General features: G+C 36.6%; 1 protein-coding gene across 3 annotated transcripts in view; it reads right to left on the bottom strand.

Moving 5' to 3' along the window:
• The window catches only part of PPFIA2 (PTPRF interacting protein alpha 2), a 219,358-nt gene that overhangs the window by 31,018 nt on the left and 167,587 nt on the right, over positions 1 to 20,753 (bottom strand). For all 3 annotated transcript variants that reach the window (XM_032221044.1, XM_032221045.1, XM_032221046.1), the window contains 10 exons: positions 17,858 to 17,941; positions 17,234 to 17,365; positions 16,460 to 16,522; positions 15,578 to 15,669; positions 13,268 to 13,403; positions 11,622 to 11,842; positions 10,168 to 10,405; positions 9,421 to 9,450; positions 8,264 to 8,391; positions 4,359 to 4,513 (listed from right to left, as the gene is read on the bottom strand). In XM_032221044.1, coding sequence (XP_032076935.1) covers positions 4,359 to 4,513; positions 8,264 to 8,391; positions 9,421 to 9,450; positions 10,168 to 10,405; positions 11,622 to 11,842; positions 13,268 to 13,403; positions 15,578 to 15,669; positions 16,460 to 16,522; positions 17,234 to 17,365; positions 17,858 to 17,941 — 1,279 coding nt within the window. The remainder of the gene's footprint in view (positions 1 to 4,358; positions 4,514 to 8,263; positions 8,392 to 9,420; positions 9,451 to 10,167; positions 10,406 to 11,621; positions 11,843 to 13,267; positions 13,404 to 15,577; positions 15,670 to 16,459; positions 16,523 to 17,233; positions 17,366 to 17,857; positions 17,942 to 20,753) is intronic.

Raw genomic sequence — 20,753 nt, 5'->3', positions numbered from 1 at the left:
TTTTATCCTGCTACTACTAATTTGCCGGAACATAAAGTGGCCAGGCAGCTATAATGAAGGGATAGAGCTGGAGAGCAAACCAGTACAATCAGATGGTTTAGTTAAGCATGACCTGCCATCCTGTCATGTGAACTAGACAGACAAGCTGTACTTGGAGATGATAGTCAGTTTTGGAAAAAATATGGAGAGTGAGAAAGATAAGGAATTTCTGGAAAAAGGAGTTTTTCATAAGGGGTGGTGGACAAAAAGGAAGCAAAGAACAAGCTGGCAGGAAGAAAGCTAGAATTTTGGAGAAAAAGAAGATGAATAAAGAACCAGTAAAGATTTTGATATAATTTTACCTTAGTTGTTGAAGATTTAGTGGTTTGACAGTGATCATGGTCATTGAAGTGTTCCAGGATGGAGACAAATGGGTGAGGAGCAGACTTTGAGAGATTATTACTACTACATTACAGAAAGAAGACCAAAGGAAGAAAGAAGCTCAAAATGCCTCTAAAGCAAGGGTGTCAAACTCAAGGCCTGTGGACCAGATTTGGCCTGTGGGGTGCATAGATCTGGCCTGTATGGCCACCCTGGAGACAAGAATGAAGGAAAGGTATTATAATGAGAGTAAGGGAGGGTCTGAGGGAAGTCCTGCCTTAGCACTTGGCCACCACAGGTGCCCCCAAAATGAGTGATGTCGAGCTGGCCATACTCACCCTGGCCACACCCACCCTGGCCATGCCTAGCCCAGCCACGCCCCCCTGCCTGCCCGAAGTCAAACTCAACCCTGATGCGGCCCTCAATGAAATCAAGTTTGACACCCCTCCTCTAAAGGTTCTTGATGGTAGAGATTAAGAGTAGCTGTACAGAGAGCCATATGCTTAATTGCCTCATTAGATGTGGGAGTCTTCAACCTCCTAATGTTAGCGCAAGCAGCAGATCTTTTTCTGTTGACTTTACTTCCTACCATAATTTTTTATAGCTAAACCTAGAAGAAGGAACTGAGAGAAAGAGATCTCTTTTGTATGTTTGCTTAAATTAAAATGCTGTTTTCAGGATTATCTGAGATGGCTGAAAGAAAAAACAACAATGTTTTTTATTTGTGTTATGAATAAAGCAATTAAAAAAATCAGAAGAAAGTTTTGTGCACTGGGCTCTGTCTGATTGATCATGAGAATCTGTCCTCCTAAAGTCTGATGGCTGTTATGAATTAAATATACCCATATGCTTTCCATAGAAGCTGCCCAGGTAGATGGATCATATAAATAGACAAGAATATAAAATGTTATATGAACAGTGATAAGTACATTCATCTCTGCTCCCAGTGTTTATTTAATGGCACTGTAGAACATTCTATTTTATTATTTTACAAATGAGAATGCATTCTAACAAATTTATTCTTTTATTTTCTTCTGCAACTGTTTTTAGGCTCTGAGTAAATAATCGATAGCCATTAAATTGTTCTGTACTGTACTACAGTGTACTATAATTCAGTGGTCCCCAACCTTTTTATCGCCGCGGACCAGTCAGCCTTTGATAATTTTACCGTGGCCCGCTGAGCGCGCGCAGGGGTGGGGAGGCGTCTCTTCCCTGGAGCCAGGGTAGAAACCATAATGTTCATTATGTGTTTATCAAGCACACATCCTAATTGGCTGTAATTTACTGTGTGACAATCAATCATGGCTTTTTTAGCCCACATTTTAAAAAGTAATGTTTAACATAAAAAGATCCTGAAATCCTTCATCATTGTATAGCATCTTATATACAGAATAGATTACAGACTGCTAAAGCTTATAATCACTTACTACCGTACATAGTGAAGAATACAACAAAGTATGCCAACAAAGTGTAGCTAAACTTTTAAAGAATACAATTGTACAAATTGAAGTTTAAGTCTCTGAGCTAGTGGTCTCCCTAATAATTTACACAATAACCAAATGGCAACAGTTATGAAATGCATTCACCACATGCAGCAGCAAATATTTCATAATCAATATACACTAAGAGTGCATATTAAGAGTATATAATACACACGCAGAGAGAGAATATACAATATGCATTAAGAGTGCTTGTCTGTCTCTCTTCCTTCATGCACACTTCTCTATTTCAAAGTTTGAAATCTAAACAGAAAAGGGCATTTCAAATGTTTCACACGTCCACACGGCCCCCTTAGGCAGCGCTCCTTTCCCACGGCGGGAGACAAAAACGGCGGCCGCAGACGAGCGAGGGGAAAGCCCGGCGCCGGCGAGAGCTCGCGGGGAAGAGGGGGGGAGAAAACAACCACCTGGGCTTCTCACATTCCTCGCGGCGAAACCTCGCGACGGCACACGCCCACCAACCGCCTCTGAGAGAGGCTCAGTCCGGTGGCCCTGCTCCGCACACCGTCCCAGGCACGCGCCCGGCCACCCCAGCCACCAATTTGCGTGCGCTGCTCAGCAACCGAACGCCCGGCCTTAATTCACGCCCCTTTAGCTTACCTCCCCTCCCTCGCCGACCAGCCAGAATACAGCTCCCGCCCCAAAAGCTAACGTCCATTGGCTACCCCTGCCCTTGTCCTTCTTCGGTTGGCTTATCCATCCCATCCGCCCGCCTACCGAAGCTTCCTCGCGCAACTGGAAAGGAACTGAACCGACACCCCTCCTTCATCCCACTTTACTTACTGATTGGACGACGTTGTCCCGTAGGCCTAGCGACTTTCCCTTAGGCCCCCGGCCGCTGCAGCGATCATGGCCCCCGGCCGCTGCACGGCCCGGTGCCAGATACTCCATGGCCCGGCACCGGTCCGCGGACCGGGGGTTGGGGACCACTGCTATAATTAATAAACTATATATTCATGTGACATGGAAAGCTTTACAAATATGATAAATAAAGCTTTATACTAAGTTAAAGGTAAAGGCTCCCCTCGCACATATGTGCTAGTCGTTCCTGACTCTAGGGGGCAGTGCTCATAACAGTTTTAAAGCTGAAGAGCCCAAGACGTCTCTGTCGTCTTGTGGCTGGCATGACTAAATGGCAAAGATGCATGGAATGCTGTTACCTTCCCACCATAGGTGGTTCCTAGTTTTTCTAGTTGCATTTTTACATGCTTTCGAACTGCTAGGTTAGCAGAAGCTGGGACAAGTAATGAGATCTCACTCCGTTACGTGGCACTAGGGATTCGAACCGCCAAACTATTGACCTTTCTGACCGACAAGCTCAGCATTTTAGCCACTAAGCCACTGCATCCCTAAAAGCTTTATGCTAGGCTTATGCAAATTCTTCAAGAATTTGCATAAGCCTAGCATAAAGAATTTTTTCAAGAAAGATATAAAGTAGCAAATTTTTTCCCAAGTTGTTTTTAATTTAAGAAGGATGAAAAATTTGACAAAGGAAAAATCTTGCCAAATAAGTGATGGGTGAAATCTATTTTCTATCAGAATTCTAGAGTCATAGAAGGATAGCTATGATTATGTGCAGTTGGTAGTCCTGTCTTATGTCACAGTTGCCACATATTTTACTGTGTGTGATTTTTAAAACTCAGCAGATTTACCTCTGAATGGAATCTTTTCACGAAATGTGACAAACACTAGCAAAGAAAGCTTAATTTTTAAAATTCTTGATGCTCTCTGAGCTTGGTTATTTGCTTGTAGCCATTGCATTACCTGACTAGGTAACATCTTCAGTGCTAGCATCATGTTAGTATTGATTACAAGTAGTCTTGACTTACAACAGTTCATTTAGTGATGGTTCAAATTACAATGGCACTGCAAAAAGTGACTCATGACCATTTTTCACACATGACCATTGCAGCATCCCTATGGTCACATGATTAAAATTTAGACTCTTGGCAATTGTCTCATATTTATGAGGGTTGCAGTGTCCCGGGATCATGTGATCACCTATTGCAAGCAAAATCAATGGGGAATTCAGATTTACTTAACAACTGTGTCACTAACTTAACAACTGCAGTGATTCACTTAACAACCGTAGCAAGAAAGGTTGTAAAATGTGGCAAAATTCACTTAACGAATGTCTCACTTAGCAACATAAATTTTTGCTTCAATTGTGGTCATAAGTTGACATCTGTCTGTAAATTGCTTATTTGGGTAACAATCAAGTCCAGAGAGCCCCAAGGACTCAGCTCAACCCTGAGTTACATATATTCTCTTCTATTGGAAGTTTAATCTATGTCCTTCAATCACTTAAGAAAATATAATTCTGTGACAGTAAACATGATTGATGATAGCGGAATGACATGGATAAATATAATCATTTTAAAAGACAGGAAAGCAAAATGAAACTGAAAGAGAAGCTAAAGCATCTATGAAAGAGTAAAAAATAATACTTTTAAAAATGACAGGAAAGCTATAATCTGAAACTGGAGAAGTATGTCTTACTTAGCTGTCCAAGTCGTGCCTTCTCTTTTTTACCAAACAAGCGTCCAATTGAAGACTTTATTCCTTTCTTCTTGGGAGCTTTGTGCAAGGAATCCTGGCTGCTATTGACACTGCCAAAACCAATACTTTCTGGTTCCAAGGATGCAATCAAACTACTAAAAAAGATACACAAATATAGAGAAACTATTATTGTCCTGACGAATTTCCATCATGAAGTCCACAACTTGTCTGCTGTGGAAACAAGTTTTATGAAATCTAATGAGAGTATCTTAGTAATTTGAAACAATAATCAAAATAATTTCTGATATATAGTGTGATAATACCAGAATCTTTTTTGCAATATTTAGAACTTCACATTTTTCATGTTTTAATCTTGATTGAAATAATTGAATGAAAAGACAGATATAATTCATCAAAACTCTGTTAATATAAGTATGGATGGAAAAAATTTAGAATGCTTTTATCAGAACCAAATGTTGAATTAAATGATGTCTAAGCTATGGCTACTACTATTACTACTGTTTTGATTTTATCTATCCTAAATAGGTGAAGTAACTCTAACATATTTTCTCCAGTAGTTTTGATGTAAAATAAGTTTATGATGTAATTATACTACCCTCCAAAAATAAGTTGATGTTCTTCAATGACCATGATGCTTCCTAAGAGTAGCAATCAGGGGTGAAATCCAGCAGGTTCTGACAGGTTCTGGAGAACCGCCAGTGTAAATTTTGAGTAGTTCGGAGAACCAGCAAATGCCATATCTGGCTGGTCCCAGAGGAGGGTGGGAATAGAGATTTTGCAGTATCCTTTCCCTGCCACGCCCACCAAGTCACACCCACCAAGCCACACCACGCCCACCAAGCCACGGCCACAGAAGTGGTAGTAAAAAAAATCGAATTTCACCACTGGTAGCAATGTCACTTTTTCAGTGAGTCCTATTTAAGGACTGTATTTATTTTAACATTATAGATTAGATTAGATTAGATTAGATTAGATTGTTTATTTGTATGCCGCCCTTTTCCCTGGGGGGACTCAGGGCGGCTCACAATCCAAAGGAAGGGGGGAAAACAGACTTTTACACATAAGACAGTACATGATTAAAACGCAACATTCATACCATTCACGCGGGTTACAATCTTTAGCCCCAGGCCTGACGGGATAGCCAGATTCTAAGGGCTGTGCGGAAGGTCTGGAGGGTGGTGAGGGTACGAAGCTCCACGGGGAGATTGTTCCTTTGGGTCGGGGCTACCACCGAGAAGGCTCTCCTCCGTGTGGTGGCCAGTTGGCATTGGCCTAAACGATGAGATCTAATGGGTCGTGTGGAGGTGATCGGCAGTAGGCGGTCTCTCAAGTACCCAGATCCACTACCATGAAGGGCTTTATAGGTGGCAAGTAGCACCTTGAAGCGTATCCGGAGATCGACAGGTAGCCAGAGCAGCTCGCGGAGGATAGGTGTTACGTGGGTGAAGCGAGGTGCACCCACAATCGCTCGCGCGGCTGCATTCTGGACTAGCTGAAGTCGCCGAATACTCCTCAAGGGCAGCCCCATGTAGAGCACATTGCAGTACTCCAGCCTAGAGGTCACAAGGGCACGAGTGACTGTTGTGAGAGCCTCCCGGTTCAGGTAGGGGCGCAACTGGTGCACCAGGCGAACCTGGGCAAATGCCCCCCTAGTCACAGCTGACAAATGGTGTTCGAAAGTCAGCTGTGGATCCAGGAGGACTCCCAAGTTGCGGACCCTGTCTGAGGGGTATAATGTTTGACCCCCCCCAGCCTGAGAGATGGAATATTTGCCAAATTGGCGGGAGGGAAACACAACAGCCACTCGGTCTTATCCGGGTTGAGCACGAGTTTGTTAGCCCTCATCCAGTCCCTAACAGCTTCAAGTCCCTGGTTCATCACGTCCACCGCTTCATTGAGTTGGCACGGGGCGGACAGATACAGCTGGGTATCGTCCGCATACTGGTGGTATTTTATCCCGTGCCGCCGAATGATCTCGCCCAGCGGTTTCATGTAGATGTTGAAAAGTAGGGGAGACAGGACCGAACCCTGCGGCACCCCATATGTTAGGGGCCTAGGGTTCGATCTCTGCCCCCCAACTAACACCGACTGCAACCTGTCCGAGAGGTAAGAGGAGAACCACTGCAAAACAGTGCCTCCCACCCCCACCTCTCGCAGTCGTCGCAGAAGGATACCATGGTCGATAGATATTTTGTATTGTAAGCCAAAGCTTGACTTCTGATTTATTCCTTTATTAATTAGACAGAAGTGTCAGAAGAACATTTAACAGTATTGCTTTGTTTATTTACTCATCCTGGTTATCGTAGTCAATCCATTTTTACTTGAGAGGAATAGTATGATTCTTACTAGAACATTTCTTCTTTCAATAAAATATGGAAATGAATCTGTCTGTCTGTCTGTCTGTCTGTCTGTCTGTCTGTCTGCCTGCCTGTCTATCAACCATCTACATAGAAGGTATTTTTATGTATAGGCATGAGATCACATTCTTAATTCAAAACACAAATAATATGTACACAATTTCTCACTTATGACAAGCTCAGAGATATGACAATTATAATTCACATGACTGATTTACAAATTAATATTAGTGAATATGAGTAATTATGAAACTCTAATAAATATATATTGGGATAAGTTTTCCTTTCCAGTTGTCATCCATATATATTGGGACTTCCATTTCTTGATTCCACTGGTTAGAATGGAAATAGACCTACTTAAAGAAGGAGAAGCAGTTCTAGGAGAACCCTATGAGCTTTGGTGGTGCAGTGGTTAGAATGTAGTATTGCAGGCTTACTTTGCCCACTACCAGGAGTTTGATCCCAACCCAGATTGACTAAGCCTTCCATCCTTCCAAGGTCAGTAAAAAGAGGACCTAGATTGTTGGGGACAATATGTTGACATTTGTAAACTGCTCAGAGAATGCTGTAAAGCACTATGGAGTATAATATTGCTATCTTCTAAGATCAATTAAAATTTTTGTTTTTTGTTTTATTGTTTATTGATTGAAGTGTAACTGTTTGTAACTGCTTGTAAAACATCCTTACAGCTGTCAATTCTCAGGTGCTCAACTTCCCTTTTTTCCTTTTACTGCTTATAAAACCTTCTTCTTTAATTTATCTTTCTTAGTGGCAAGGATATACAGATACATGAGCACTAGGCAGCAAAATCTCCAAACTTAGCATTGCTAACATGCAATATTTACTGATTCAATTAGGGTGAAAGTGAAAATAATTATAGTATTTTTTTTACAGTCAAATGTAAGTTCTTATACAAAAATCCTCCTACTATGGATTTTTGTTATATTATAAAAGAATAAAAAGTTTAAATCAATGTTATTGTTATTATTTTTTATAATTATTAAAAATTATTCTTTCTACTTTCTGAATTCATTAGACATCTCTCCACTTCTTCCAGGCCTCCCCCCCCCCCCCAGGTTGAATTACTGTTTCCCTTGGGGCAAGAAACTTCTTTCTCTGACTACTTCAGAAATTACCACTGGTAATTCCTCACCATCAAAAATACTGACTGCAAGGGCTACAATACAGTATCCAAATACTAAAACCCTATCATTTAACTATCTTTATAACACAAGTAGTTAGCACAATGAAATTTAATTACACTCTGATTTGTTCATTTATAATCCATGACAAGAAAATATCAGAAAATGATCATGCTGCACCTGATTAACCAAAAAGAGCATGAAATTAAAGGCCAGTTATTCGAATGGAAATGGAAAATGGAAAGCAAATCTGAAAAACTGATCTAAATAAATTTCAGGACAACTGAATTTAACTAGCACATAGCAAAAGTCAAGTGAAACTCAACTTAAATAGATGAATCCACTTAACACGACACATGGCTATGCTACACAAATCAATTCCTACCTTCTGGCATCATTGTGGTATGAAGAAGGTAGAGTGTGAGTCATTCTTATGGCCCTAGGTGTAGGTGGAGGAGATGTTTCACATTTTATTGTGGCCTTGTCTTCATGTCCATCTTCTTCAACTGCAATCTACAAGTAAACAGTTTTATAAAATGCAGGTGAAAACCCTTTTAATGGATTGGGAGGGGGGAAAAGCCTATTGGAAACCAACTCCTTTCCAAGTAAGGAAACCAATCAACCAAACACACAAATAGCATCCCATTCCTAGAACAAGATATAGAATAAAAGTATTAAGTACAAGTTATGCAATGATCGCAATATAGTCCCAATTTCCAGGACTGAATATGAATCAGACACACATTTAACTTTTGCTGTAGTTGCTATATTACATATTGTTTTTTAATTCAGAAAATTATAGATAAGTTTCCTGAGCTAGAGAGGATATGCAAAGTAGGATATAAGCGGAAATAAAGTTTATTTAACTTTTTCCCATTTTTAAATCCTAATAAAGGACTGCAGAACAAGATTCAAAGGAGTTATTGAAGTATTTTCATTGCCCTTTGCCAGTCAGATAAATAACATTTGAAGTAAAATGGACAAGTTGGTAGATAAAATTGGCCCCTCACAGTAAGGAAACTATCAATCATTAATTAGTATGTACAAAAGTCCATAAACATAAAGAGGCTGAGGAAGCCCACAAAGTGACATGATCTGATCACTATTTCTCAGAGCAATATACAGTACCTCACAAAGTATAAATAGGAAAAAGAGATTTCCAGGAAAAAGGTGAGATATGTTTAATACATACAGTATAAACAATATCAAAAGTATGCTCTATTTGTTCTGTCACATAATTAATTCCTAATAGAGGTGACATAGGGTCCCTTCTTAAACATTTAGATAGGGCTCCATTTTGTCCAATGTGGGTTTCCTGAGAAGGCGCTGTCTGCCTCACAGGAATGCAATGATCTCTTCTTGGATCATCCAAATTAGCTGCTTCAACTACAATGAAGCAAGAGGGTTAAGACTTGAAGGATTTCAACATCCTCAGAAAACTGTATCTTGGGGAAAATGTTCGTAAAGGTCTAAATTTGAAAGTGCTAGAAATAATTAACACTTGTCAGAGAAAAAACAATTTTTTTTTAAAAAAAAAAGTACCTTTCTTCGATGTTTCCTGAGATCACTTGGCTAGAGTTGATAATGAAGAAAAGAAAAACAGAGTATTTTCAGAAATATTATAGATTTTTATAAATGTTGTGTTCCTTTTTATTAAGATACATTCTGAGATTCTCTAAGCCATAAAAACCATTAGCTCTTAGGATGAAATTTCTTTCCATTGCACCAGCCCAACTGCCACTGAATCCAAAACAAAATTTGGCTGGAACTCAAGGAGACCAGACTAAGTTTTCACTTACATCAGGGGTATCAAACTCATGTCACGGTGGCATCACATGACATATCGGGCCTTTCCCCCCTTCGCTAAACTGAGCATAGGCATGGCCAGCACATGATGCATCCAGCCTGCAGGCTGGGAGTTTGCCAACCCTGACTTACATTACAGTTTTAAGAAATATCATTAATATTTTAAAAATATTGTCTTACAAATGCACAAATGATAGCAAGTATCTATGTCAACAGTTTATTAACACATTCTGTTTTTAGAATTTTACTTTTACTTTTTCTTGTATTAACACTAGAAATTGGTCCAAATCAAAAATTTATAAAAAATAAATTCTTATTAACAGTTAATAAGAAATTATCGCAAGTGCATGCACATGCACACACAGAAACCAAAAATAAATAATAAAAAGAGGAAATAAACAAGAAATTAAAAAATAACCCTATTTAGAGGATTCCTTAAATATTAAATAAATGTAGTGATCAAGAAAAAGCGATACTTCTTACCAGTGTCATGATACCCATCCGATCCATCTCTCTAGCTGGGCTGCGTGGAGTGAGTTTAGGAGTTGAGTGGCCACTGGGAGGAGAGGAGCTTGCTAATGAAGATGCAGTTATTGAGCCAGTAATTGATGTTCCAGGATGAACCCTGGCCAGATTTAAGCCTTCTAGACTCACACTACCAACTCTGTTTTCTATTTCTTCAGCACGAAGTTCTGTAGATTCTTTTTCTTCCTGGATTAACCTGTAATAGTGAACATCACAAAGTCATTTTTGTGAGAATATTGTTTTAATATGAGTGTTAATGGAAGTTGGGAATGTTCTCCTGGCCACTACTCAGAATGCTTTACAGGAATGGCATACTTTCAAAGTAAATTGGAGTAATTACCATAAGTGGCAGATATCAGAAAATGATTGCAAGATGTTGAAGCAGAGAGCTGCATATTGCCTCTCCCACCCTTTGTCCTCTGAACTAATATGCTGTCATCAAAAACAGTGGAGATGGAGATTAAATGTCAATGCAAAAAATTTAATTGCCATTTTAAAAAATAAAATTGTTTAATAGGTTAAGTGGTGTTCATCAAGAAATATTCATGTTTAATTTTTTTAGCTTTTAAGAATTCTTTTTAAAAGTAGCCATGATGAGTACAATTTGCATCGGGAGTTCATTGAACTGCTGGAATGATAGTTTACGTTTTAAATTTCATATCATTTCCAGTTACAACTGTCAATTATTATTTGCCCCTTTCAGAAAATGTGCTGTGCTCATATGCTTTTACTATGAGGGAACAGGCTTTCAAAGCAAGAAGTTTAGCTCAAGAAAGTAGCATGAGAAAAAGGATACCATTTCCCCCTCTCTATTGCCATGTTGCAACTATATAGTTATTAGGGTTTTGTAACAACATAGCAAATAATAATTTGGCATATTCGTCTTTTATCAATGTGGATCTCTTTTTCAATGTATTAAATATATTGTTCATCCAGTGTAAACAAAATATTAATACTGATCTAACTTTCACCTCTGATTTCTGCTTGCCTAGAATTTTCTAAGAACATTCAGAGACCAAGAAAGGCTTTAAAATGAACAAAGAATTCAGCAGGGTTTCTAGGGTCATATTATATGTACTTTCAATCATTAGGATTCCTCTTAATTTTAATGTCAACATCTCCCAGATATTTTAGCTTTGAGAAACACTGACTATAATCTGGTGTACATAAAACTACCATAGTATCTTTTAATTTGGGGAGTTTGCAAAAATGTAACCTATATTAATAATTTTTAAAAATCCTGAAGAAGGCAAATGGCAAGCCACTTTTATATATGTTTCAAAGAAAATCAGATGTCCATAAAGAAACCAGAAATCACATCGACTTAGTTTTTATACTATTAGGGATAAAATATTGGATTGTTCTAAGATTTTATTTGTGTGTATGTGTTTGTGTGTGTGAAGTACGCATACCTGATTTCTTTATTGATTGCATCTAGTTGTTCCTGAAGCATCATAGCAAGGGTCTGAGCATCTGAATGTCCACTTGGTGACAAAAGATCCATTGAACTAAAAAGTGTATCTCTATCATCATCATCTATATCAGACATTTCAGTGTCACTCTCAAAATGATGGCTGCTTAGAACTCCAACTGGCTGACTTCTATTCCACTCATGATCTCCAAGGGATTTTACCTAATTACGAATTGTAGAAATGCATATAGATCAGGCTGATTCTAAATGTTAATTTTCACAGTAGAGCTTATATTTTAAAACACCATTGCAATTATTAACACTTTTCAATTTTCTCAGCCATTTGTGCACTTAAACCATTCTTATTAATTTCTAACAGCTGCATTGTGATATCACACTGATCTTAATTTCAGTCTGTTATAAAAATAACAAGATTTATCTTACAAGAGGCCCGAAATAGTTTAAGGAATGTTTTGTTTTCTGTATTCGTGACCACTATCACTATAAGTCAATTTAAAGTCATAACACAATATTATAGATATCCCAGGATGATTTAATATTAAAGGCAATATTTATGGACACTACACTTTCATAAGCCACGTGGCACAGATGATTAGAACACAGTATTGCAGGCTAATTCTGCTGACTGCTGGCTGCCAGGAGTTTGGCAGTTTGATTCTCACCGGCTCAAGGTTGACTCAGCCTTCCATCATTCTGAGGTCAATAAAATGAGGACCCAGATTGACGACAGCAATATGTTGACTCTGTAAACCGCTTAGAGAGGGCTGTAAAGCACTGTGAAGTAGTACATAACTCTAAGTGCTATTACTATTGCTATTTTTTTAAAAAAAGGCTGAAATGAAACTATACTGGAAAACTGAACCTCCATTAAGCCCTGTCTATGGATTCCAATCCAGTAAACTAAGTAGAATAATAGAAGCTAATATTTCAAGAATTAGCCTGAAAAAATTGTATAGAGCAATATGATTTGGGTGTAATAAATAGCAAATAGCTCTATCTCATTTCTTCTTCTTATACTCTGATTTGTAATTGCGTTTTATGTTTAATACCATATTAGAATTGCATTATCAGTGTAATTTTAAGGCCCAAAGTATGTAATCCTACTTCTCCCTCAAATATCAAAATTGTTTTATAGCCTTTAGATAATATGTACTTTACCCAGTGAGAGTTATTTCATTTAATAAATGAAATGAAATAAATGAAAATATGTACTTTACCCAGTGAGAATTATCAGAGAGATAATTTCAGACAGGGCCAGATTATCCACTGAGCACAACAATACAGTGCCTAAGTATATGAAGCTTTGGGGATTTTCAAAAGGTTTAGGCCCAAAGATGACTAAACAATTAGAAGTGTGTGTGGGTACATGCACATGCAGAAACATGTTTTTTCTACATTTTAAATATATGAATGGCAAAAATAGAGCCAATGTCTAAGAAATGTGGCCTTACCAACTGAATGAATAAACAAATCTATGATCCAATTGTAGAATCCACATGTCTATAATTAAAGCTATTATCTATGCACATATGCAAGGACTATGGAAACTTAATTCCAGTCCTGGCCTTAAGTCAGCTGTGCTTATGATTGCAATTTTATTAAAGAAAAAATGATTAAAATATAAACCTTTGGTTCATCTCTTCGGATTCCCATACGACCTCTTCTAGGTCTTCTTATCACTTTAGTAGACCTATAATCTGGTTGACTATCAACAAGTGAGCCCACAGAGTACCTCAATTCTGCTGATGAATCAAGATGTGTCCTGAAAAACAATTGTGGCACAGGATTTAGATTTAAGAAAAACCCTCAAATTTCACTTAGAATATATTTATTTTTACCATATGCAGAGGATATCATCCTACATTTTGCTACCAACAGAGCAATAAAAATAGAGTATGGTTTCTTGCACACTGAATTTATAAGGCTTGCATTTTAATGAAAAAGGAAAAGATAATATATATCTTTGATCAATCAATATATTTTTATGTAGGAGTGTTTTTTTATTATCAGAAAAATGAGACTGGAATTATAGAGTCAAAGGATAAAAGCTCAAACTTCAATTCACCAGCAAGTTGAGGAGAGAGAGGGGGGTGGGAGAGAGAGGGAGGGAGAGAGAGGGAGGGACTTAAAAGAGAAGCCATGAGGATTACACTTAGGTCATACCAACATAAACTAAAAGTGTTCCTTTCTTACTTCCAAGATTAACATTTGTTTTTTTGTCAAATATCTAGGCGGCCCAATGCTAACAAGAAGGCAGCCATACAGATTTCAAATAATGGATGCAGTGACAGAGAATGCACATTTACTTAGCTCCAATAGATGATACAGTTTAATCAACAAGACCGAAAGCAACCCAAAACCAATGAATTTTGCACAGTACCTCTCAATTAAAAAATTATTCTAGAACAATATATGTTCAGAAATCAATTTTACAAAAGTATATTTAATGGTAAAATATCATCAAAAATGTACTTAATAAAGTTGTTAAGTGAAAAATTATTATAAAATGTAATAATTTATGAAACAACCCACCTGAAAATGAATAGACCAGAAATGATTTTACTGATCTATGACATTTGTATTTGAATTCCATAAAAAAATAGGAATACACATGCAATTAATAAGTGAAATTCATTTATTATCTAATTCATTTCCTATTAAAATGTTCCAAGAACTGAAAAATAAAATCAAATCACCCCAAATAAATCCAGGAACAATAAGGTAAATAATAATCTTAGCTTTCTTCCAACCAGAGGTGGGTTCCTATCGGTTTGGACTGGCTTGGCCGAATAGGTAATAACTTGGTCTGCCACGCCCTGAACTGGTAGGCGCCATCTAGTTTTTTGCTTCTGCACATTTGCAGACACATTTCTGAAGTACTTTGCATGTGCGCTTAGCATGCATCAAGCTTGCATGTGCGCACAGTGGACGCGCGCAATGCATCCTTGAGCAAACCAGCAGTAGCAGCAAGCAGAACCTGCCCTGCTTCCAACCTATAATTCTATAATCTCATGATTCATTTTTATTATTTATTTAGTTGATTGTTCTTTATTTCCACAGCTATTAAACTATATGGTGATAGAGGCAGACACATAAATTTGATTGATTGAATGAATACTTTTGTGTCATAAGCATATAAACAGCCACAGTTCTGTTCTGTGGCTTCCAACCTGCTGATATTTAAGACATATACTTCCAAGTTTGGATATAATGACTAACTAAAAAATAGTCGTGATATTTCTTGTCCTTATCTACAGAGATGTAATTTTTCTTTTAATGTCATTTAAATTAGTGTTTTTATTAAGTCTGGTGGCAGAAAATTTCTACATTCACAATCCCGTAAACAGCAATCACTATTAGGGATGACTAGTGCTGATAACCCAGTGCATTGCCTGGATATTTATTTATAGGAGGAAAATGCCTGGACCAAACATAATTTCTAATGTTGGATTTTCTCCCTTACCAGAGGGAGCCCCCTTGTGTAGTACTGTGAAGCCATTAACATGGCAACTCCACTAAGCTGTATAGTAGAAGCTATTTTATGGCAGTATGGTAGAAGCAATTTTAAGGCACAACAGGCTGTATCTTAACACAACACACACCTTGAGGGGTGTTAGGAGTGTCTTACCCCCACAGTATTTCCAGAGGGTAAGTCATCTGTGTATCAAGTTTGGTTGAAATTGCTCCAGGTGTTCCAGAGTTATGCTGGAACACATGCACATACACAGCCATATATATATATAGCTGATGAGAGCTAAATAGCTTGAAATAGATCTATACTAGTCTCCCTTTATTTATTTATCAGCACAAATACAACACACACACACACACACACACATATATATATATATATATATGAAGAGTGTTTTAAATATGTGATGACTGAAACTTCAAAATAATATTATTAAAGAAAATGTCATTGTTTTCTTGTACTACCTTGACAATGTGGGCTCAATTAAAGAACCTGCTCGTATTTTCAACTGGTCAAGTTCAACTCTCAGTTTGTCTATCTCTTCTGCTAATCTTTCCTGAAAATTGAAACAAATAATAATAATCGATTAACATAGATACATGCTAGTTCAAAATTATTCATCAAATTTTATTGTCATATAATATCATCTCTCTGAATAGTTGAACCATATGCTAGAAAACTCTACATCAGTTCTCTAGCTTTCCTCCAGTATGACAGTTGGATGATCTTTCCTGGGCTTGGAAGGTAAGCATACTCAAGTCTTGTTAGTATTGGGATGGAAGACCATAGGGAATCTCACAGCAGCACACTAATCTTCATGAGAAGCTGTAAACATCCTAGAAGGTGGCAATGATTAAACTAGTTTCCTATTGTAATACCTTGCAGATTAACTCCCATAATCACTATCTAGCATACTGCCTTTGGAATTATGTGAGGCAGAGATCAGAAGGGTGAATTAGATTAAATTTTTATAGCTAGATATTTGTTAGTAAAGTATATGTGTGCAAGAACCATAAAAACCATCTGATAAAACATTCCTACAGATTTAACTGGTTTATTTTCCACCTGTGTTACTTTCAAAATGCATTGTAAACAAAAAGAATTGATACAGCAGTGGTCAACATGTTATGCTAGAACTGCACATTGGATGACCACATTAACTAATAACATTATAATGTTATTCATTTTATCTGGACAGATGTTGAATCAATCTATCAGTGTAGAATATTTGTATAAAGACAATTGTCTTGCTCTCAAATATATGCATATAATTGCAATCTTGAATTAATTCTTATGACTGTATTTAAAAAACATTATTAATAAAGGCTGTAATTAATCTAGGGTACCTTATCATGTAAAGATTCCTCCAAATTCTTCCTGAAGTTCTCTGATTCTTGTATTAAAACATTCTAAGAGATAGAAATAAAAGCTAAAATAAAGTCTAGTGAAATAATGATTACCCAATCAAGGTTACCAAATAAATCAAACACATATCAACAATATTTAATTTTTTCTCTTTAACATATAGGTATATTGTTAAAAATCTTTCATTAATTCAATCCAAGACTGAATATGTTAAAAGATATTACCACTAATACAACTATAAAATTGACATCATCATATGATTAATAATGTAAAATTAAGACACTGTTTTTTCATTTGTCAGCTGCAGACATTGCTGGTAACATGCAATCAGAGCTCCTATGAGGGGACTTGCAAAAGGGTGAGAATACTGAATAGAAAGCAGAAATCAGTTTCACATTCTAATATCTCAGATAAGTACCAAGTGTTTGTAGTGATGGCAAACTGCTATGACTGTACTATAAGGCTTGAACTCTACCCAAAGGTTTATGGTAGTGAAAATAGTGATAACAAGAGACAGTAGAAATGGGCAAGGACCCACTAGCACCATGCTGTAAACTTTTAAAATTATGATGGTGATCCCATGTGCCATTATGAGAAGTGGAAAGAGGAAGAAAGTCAATAGGAACTGCAGAAAAACAACAAAAAGAATTTCTTATTGATGCCATGGATTGTGCCTCAGATTTTTTAATCCCTTCATTCCATAGGATCAAGCGAAGAAGCAAAATGAAGCAAAGTGTGCACATTTGCTTGTTTACCTTCTCTTCCAATGCTGCCATTCTCTCTTTCAAATGTAGTTGCAAACGTTCATTAGATTCTGTCAAAAGTCTGTCCACAGTATCAGACAATCTTTTGTTGTGCTCTTCATTCATTTTTTCTCTTTGTCTTGCCTTTCAATAAAGTTCAAAGGAAATAAAGCAAGCAGATTCAACATTAATTAAATTCAAAATACTGGTGAAAGATTCACACTGGTTTGTTTGATCTGAAATCATAATATTAATACCATGATCAAATGGCATGTAGAAAAACAAATTTATTTCTAAGAGAGAATAAAATTGAATAGTTGTACAGAGAAACAAATAAATTTATTAGTTGAAACATTTAGTCATAGATTCAAATATAGATGTAAGGAGTAATCATTCTGATTTTTTTCTTCTAATAGAGATATGTGGTCTTCATTTGTTAGTCATATTCAAAAGGTCACTAAAATTTTAAATCAAATATTTAGAAGTGCCAGAAATAGTCATATGTTTCACTTGAACCAAAGAAGTTTCTCAGAAGACAAGCTAAATGTTTTCAAAGAAATGCTATTATCATTTTACAGGCTTATGTGACATGGAATAAAGAGTTGAACTCAAACTATAATGTAAGCATGTATATACCCTTTGAAGTTCTTGATTCTTCTCTTCCAACTGACCCTCTAGGTGCCGCATGCGTTCTTCAATATTGCCATGTCTTTCTTCTGCCTATAAAAATAATATAATTCGGTGTGAAACATTAAGCTTTTTAAATCAAAGTGATCATTTTCAAAAAAGGAAATATAAAGCAAGCTACTACTAACTGCAAAACTTAATTTTATTCAAACAGGCAGCTGAACAGCATCGCTTGAAATGTGTCAGCTACAAAGGCCTGTTACATCCAAGCATCCAGCAAAACATTGGAGTTATTCATGAGCAATGAAATCAGCCAAATGTAACATGCATACTGTGCATGGTTTGAACACAAACCTGCCATCATAAAATTGTAAGCTCTTTAAGCATTGAACTGCACAATGGTTGATTATCAATAAAATAAATACAGAAATTAAAAGAGTTCTTAAAAATATAAAAACAAAATCAGATGGATTCTATTTAGCAATAGAAAGTAAAGTCCTGTAGGACTACCTTCCTACGTATGGAGATCATTTCTTGTAGTTTAGCTTCCATAACATATTGATAATCATCAGATGAGGTAGAAGAGGTTGGATCAGACTAACGTCAAGGAAAAGGAGAGGGACAAAATTGAAAAATCAGAACTAAAGACACCACACTGAACAGAATACAGCACAGAATGCTTAAAAGAAAAGTGTGATTGCAAATTTAATATTTTAACTGACAAAACTTTATGTAGAATAAACCACACTTACAATAGGGTGATATGAGGCAGTTGATGCAGATGGAGTGAAAACAATGGAATGCTAAAAAAGCCAACAACCTAAGTATGGAAATTCCAGGTTAGTGATGGCTGGCTGATGAGAATTATTCTTCCTCCATAGAGGGGTACTCAAAGTAACTATGAGAAATACCAGGTCTGATTGGAATTTGGGTAAACTCATAATTAGAGCGTGAAAAGTCAGTGCCAGAATGTGTTTTTGAAGGTTATCCTACAATCATAATGAAAACAGGGTATACAGTGTTACAGATTGTATTAAATAAATGGATTAAACACTTTTAGAACAATGTCACATAGATTCCCTTTGAGGTATAAAAGCAAATAACTAAATGATACTGAATTTCTGGTAAAAGAACAAAGTCCTCTTACAATGAAAAGTACTGAATAGGAGTGAATATAAAGCAAATGTCTAATTGCTTTACCAAGGGCATAGACCATCACTGAATATGCTACAGCATTTTGTTGTGGTGCACTAAACTACAATCTGGGGAAATATATTATCGTAAACTCTATGCTGACTATAAACACTCAGTAAAACTCTGAAATGTATTGTGAGTTTTGTCTTTACTTCACCAAGCAATGAAATTTAAAGTGAATCTTATAAAATATCTCATATTAAATTCAATCAGGTTTATTTCTAAGCATGTTAACAACATGATTGTGGCCTAAATTTATAATATTAGATTTGCACTTTTGAGTCAGCCCTTTTCACTTCTGTAAAAACATGTTCATTGTTTGAAAACAATTTGTGATTATTCAGCTAAATGAAGCTATGTATGAGGGCTAGTGTTTTTACTATCAATGCCAGGTCCTAAAATCAGAAACTTGTATTGAGCTTCTGGCAGATATCAGAGATGACCAGTGAGAAGCATTTGAACCTGATGGCACAAAATTAAAAGAAGACACTAATGATTATTTCAGGGTTCTGATTATGATTAAAACATCTTGAATAGTCATTGTAAAGCATAAAACTGATTTATCATTTCACTTTTTTTTTTAATGGCTATTTTATTTAAAGGGAAACATTTTTATTACCAAAAATTCCATGAACTTAAGGAGGATGTTCTCATACCCTTCACTGATAGTCCCTTCTGTTGACTACAAAAAGGATCAAATTGATAAAATTACCACATAAAATTACCTTATCTGAAACAAAGCTAAATGCTCAACTTTGAAACCATAAAGAAAATATTATTTCCAAAGAACAGGACACATATCAGAGGTCAAACTTTCTAAATACCTAATAATCTTAAAATCAAGCTGTATGATCTGGGGAAATGATTCCACTGTTCTGTCAGAAAAAAATATTTTACAGGTTTTCCTTTTCTTCCAATATCCCGCAAGAGGTAATTAGAATACCTAAAAAAAAGCCTCAGAAGTTTCCAAAGACAATAACTGCATTACTCACTTTCAGATCCACAAAAAACTATTGCAAGACAGAAATACAAAAAGAATCCAGCTGAATCATGCCAAAGAACATTCTTGTCTAGTATTATGTATCACACGGTAGCCCATTATAATATGTGAAAAGGCCACGAAGCACATTAACTCCTTTTCCAGTTACTTCTCAGCAAAGCTTGTTCCTCTATGATTCAGGAGATAGTAAATATCACTATTATTTGACATGGGTAGTTTAAACTTCCATGACACATTGAGAACCCTTTGATAGCTACTGTACCTTGACTGGCTGCCATTATTACATCTCCTGATGGCAAATTCCTCAATATTATGTGCTGTGTGAAAAAATACTTTGTACTATCAGACCACAATTCTTCCTGCATTTTATTTCAGTGGATAAACTAAAATTCTACTATTATGAAATTGTAAAAAAAAATTCTGTATACAGATTAACTATGCATGAAAATGTTATATACTTCTGTCTCCCATTACTCTCATCAGACTCAGTTATTTTCCTTAGGAGCCAACAATCATATGCTCTGATATTGATCAATTCAGTCTACTCCACGTTAATGGATCTGGGAGGAGTTAAGGTATGAATAGAAGGCACCTGGAAAACTAAACTGTTCCAATTCTCATCCTGAAAATCTTTCCCCAAAGACATCCAATTATCAATCTTAACTTTTACCCTTCTCCCCTCCAAAAGTCATAATGTTGCACTTCAACCAT

This window comes from Thamnophis elegans, chromosome 7 (genome assembly GCF_009769535.1).
Source record: "Thamnophis elegans isolate rThaEle1 chromosome 7, rThaEle1.pri, whole genome shotgun sequence".
In the NCBI taxonomy this organism is placed as follows: domain Eukaryota; kingdom Metazoa; phylum Chordata; class Lepidosauria; order Squamata; family Colubridae; genus Thamnophis; species Thamnophis elegans.
Note: the sequence above shows the minus strand (reverse complement) of the source record. Positions and strands in the feature narration are given on the sequence as shown.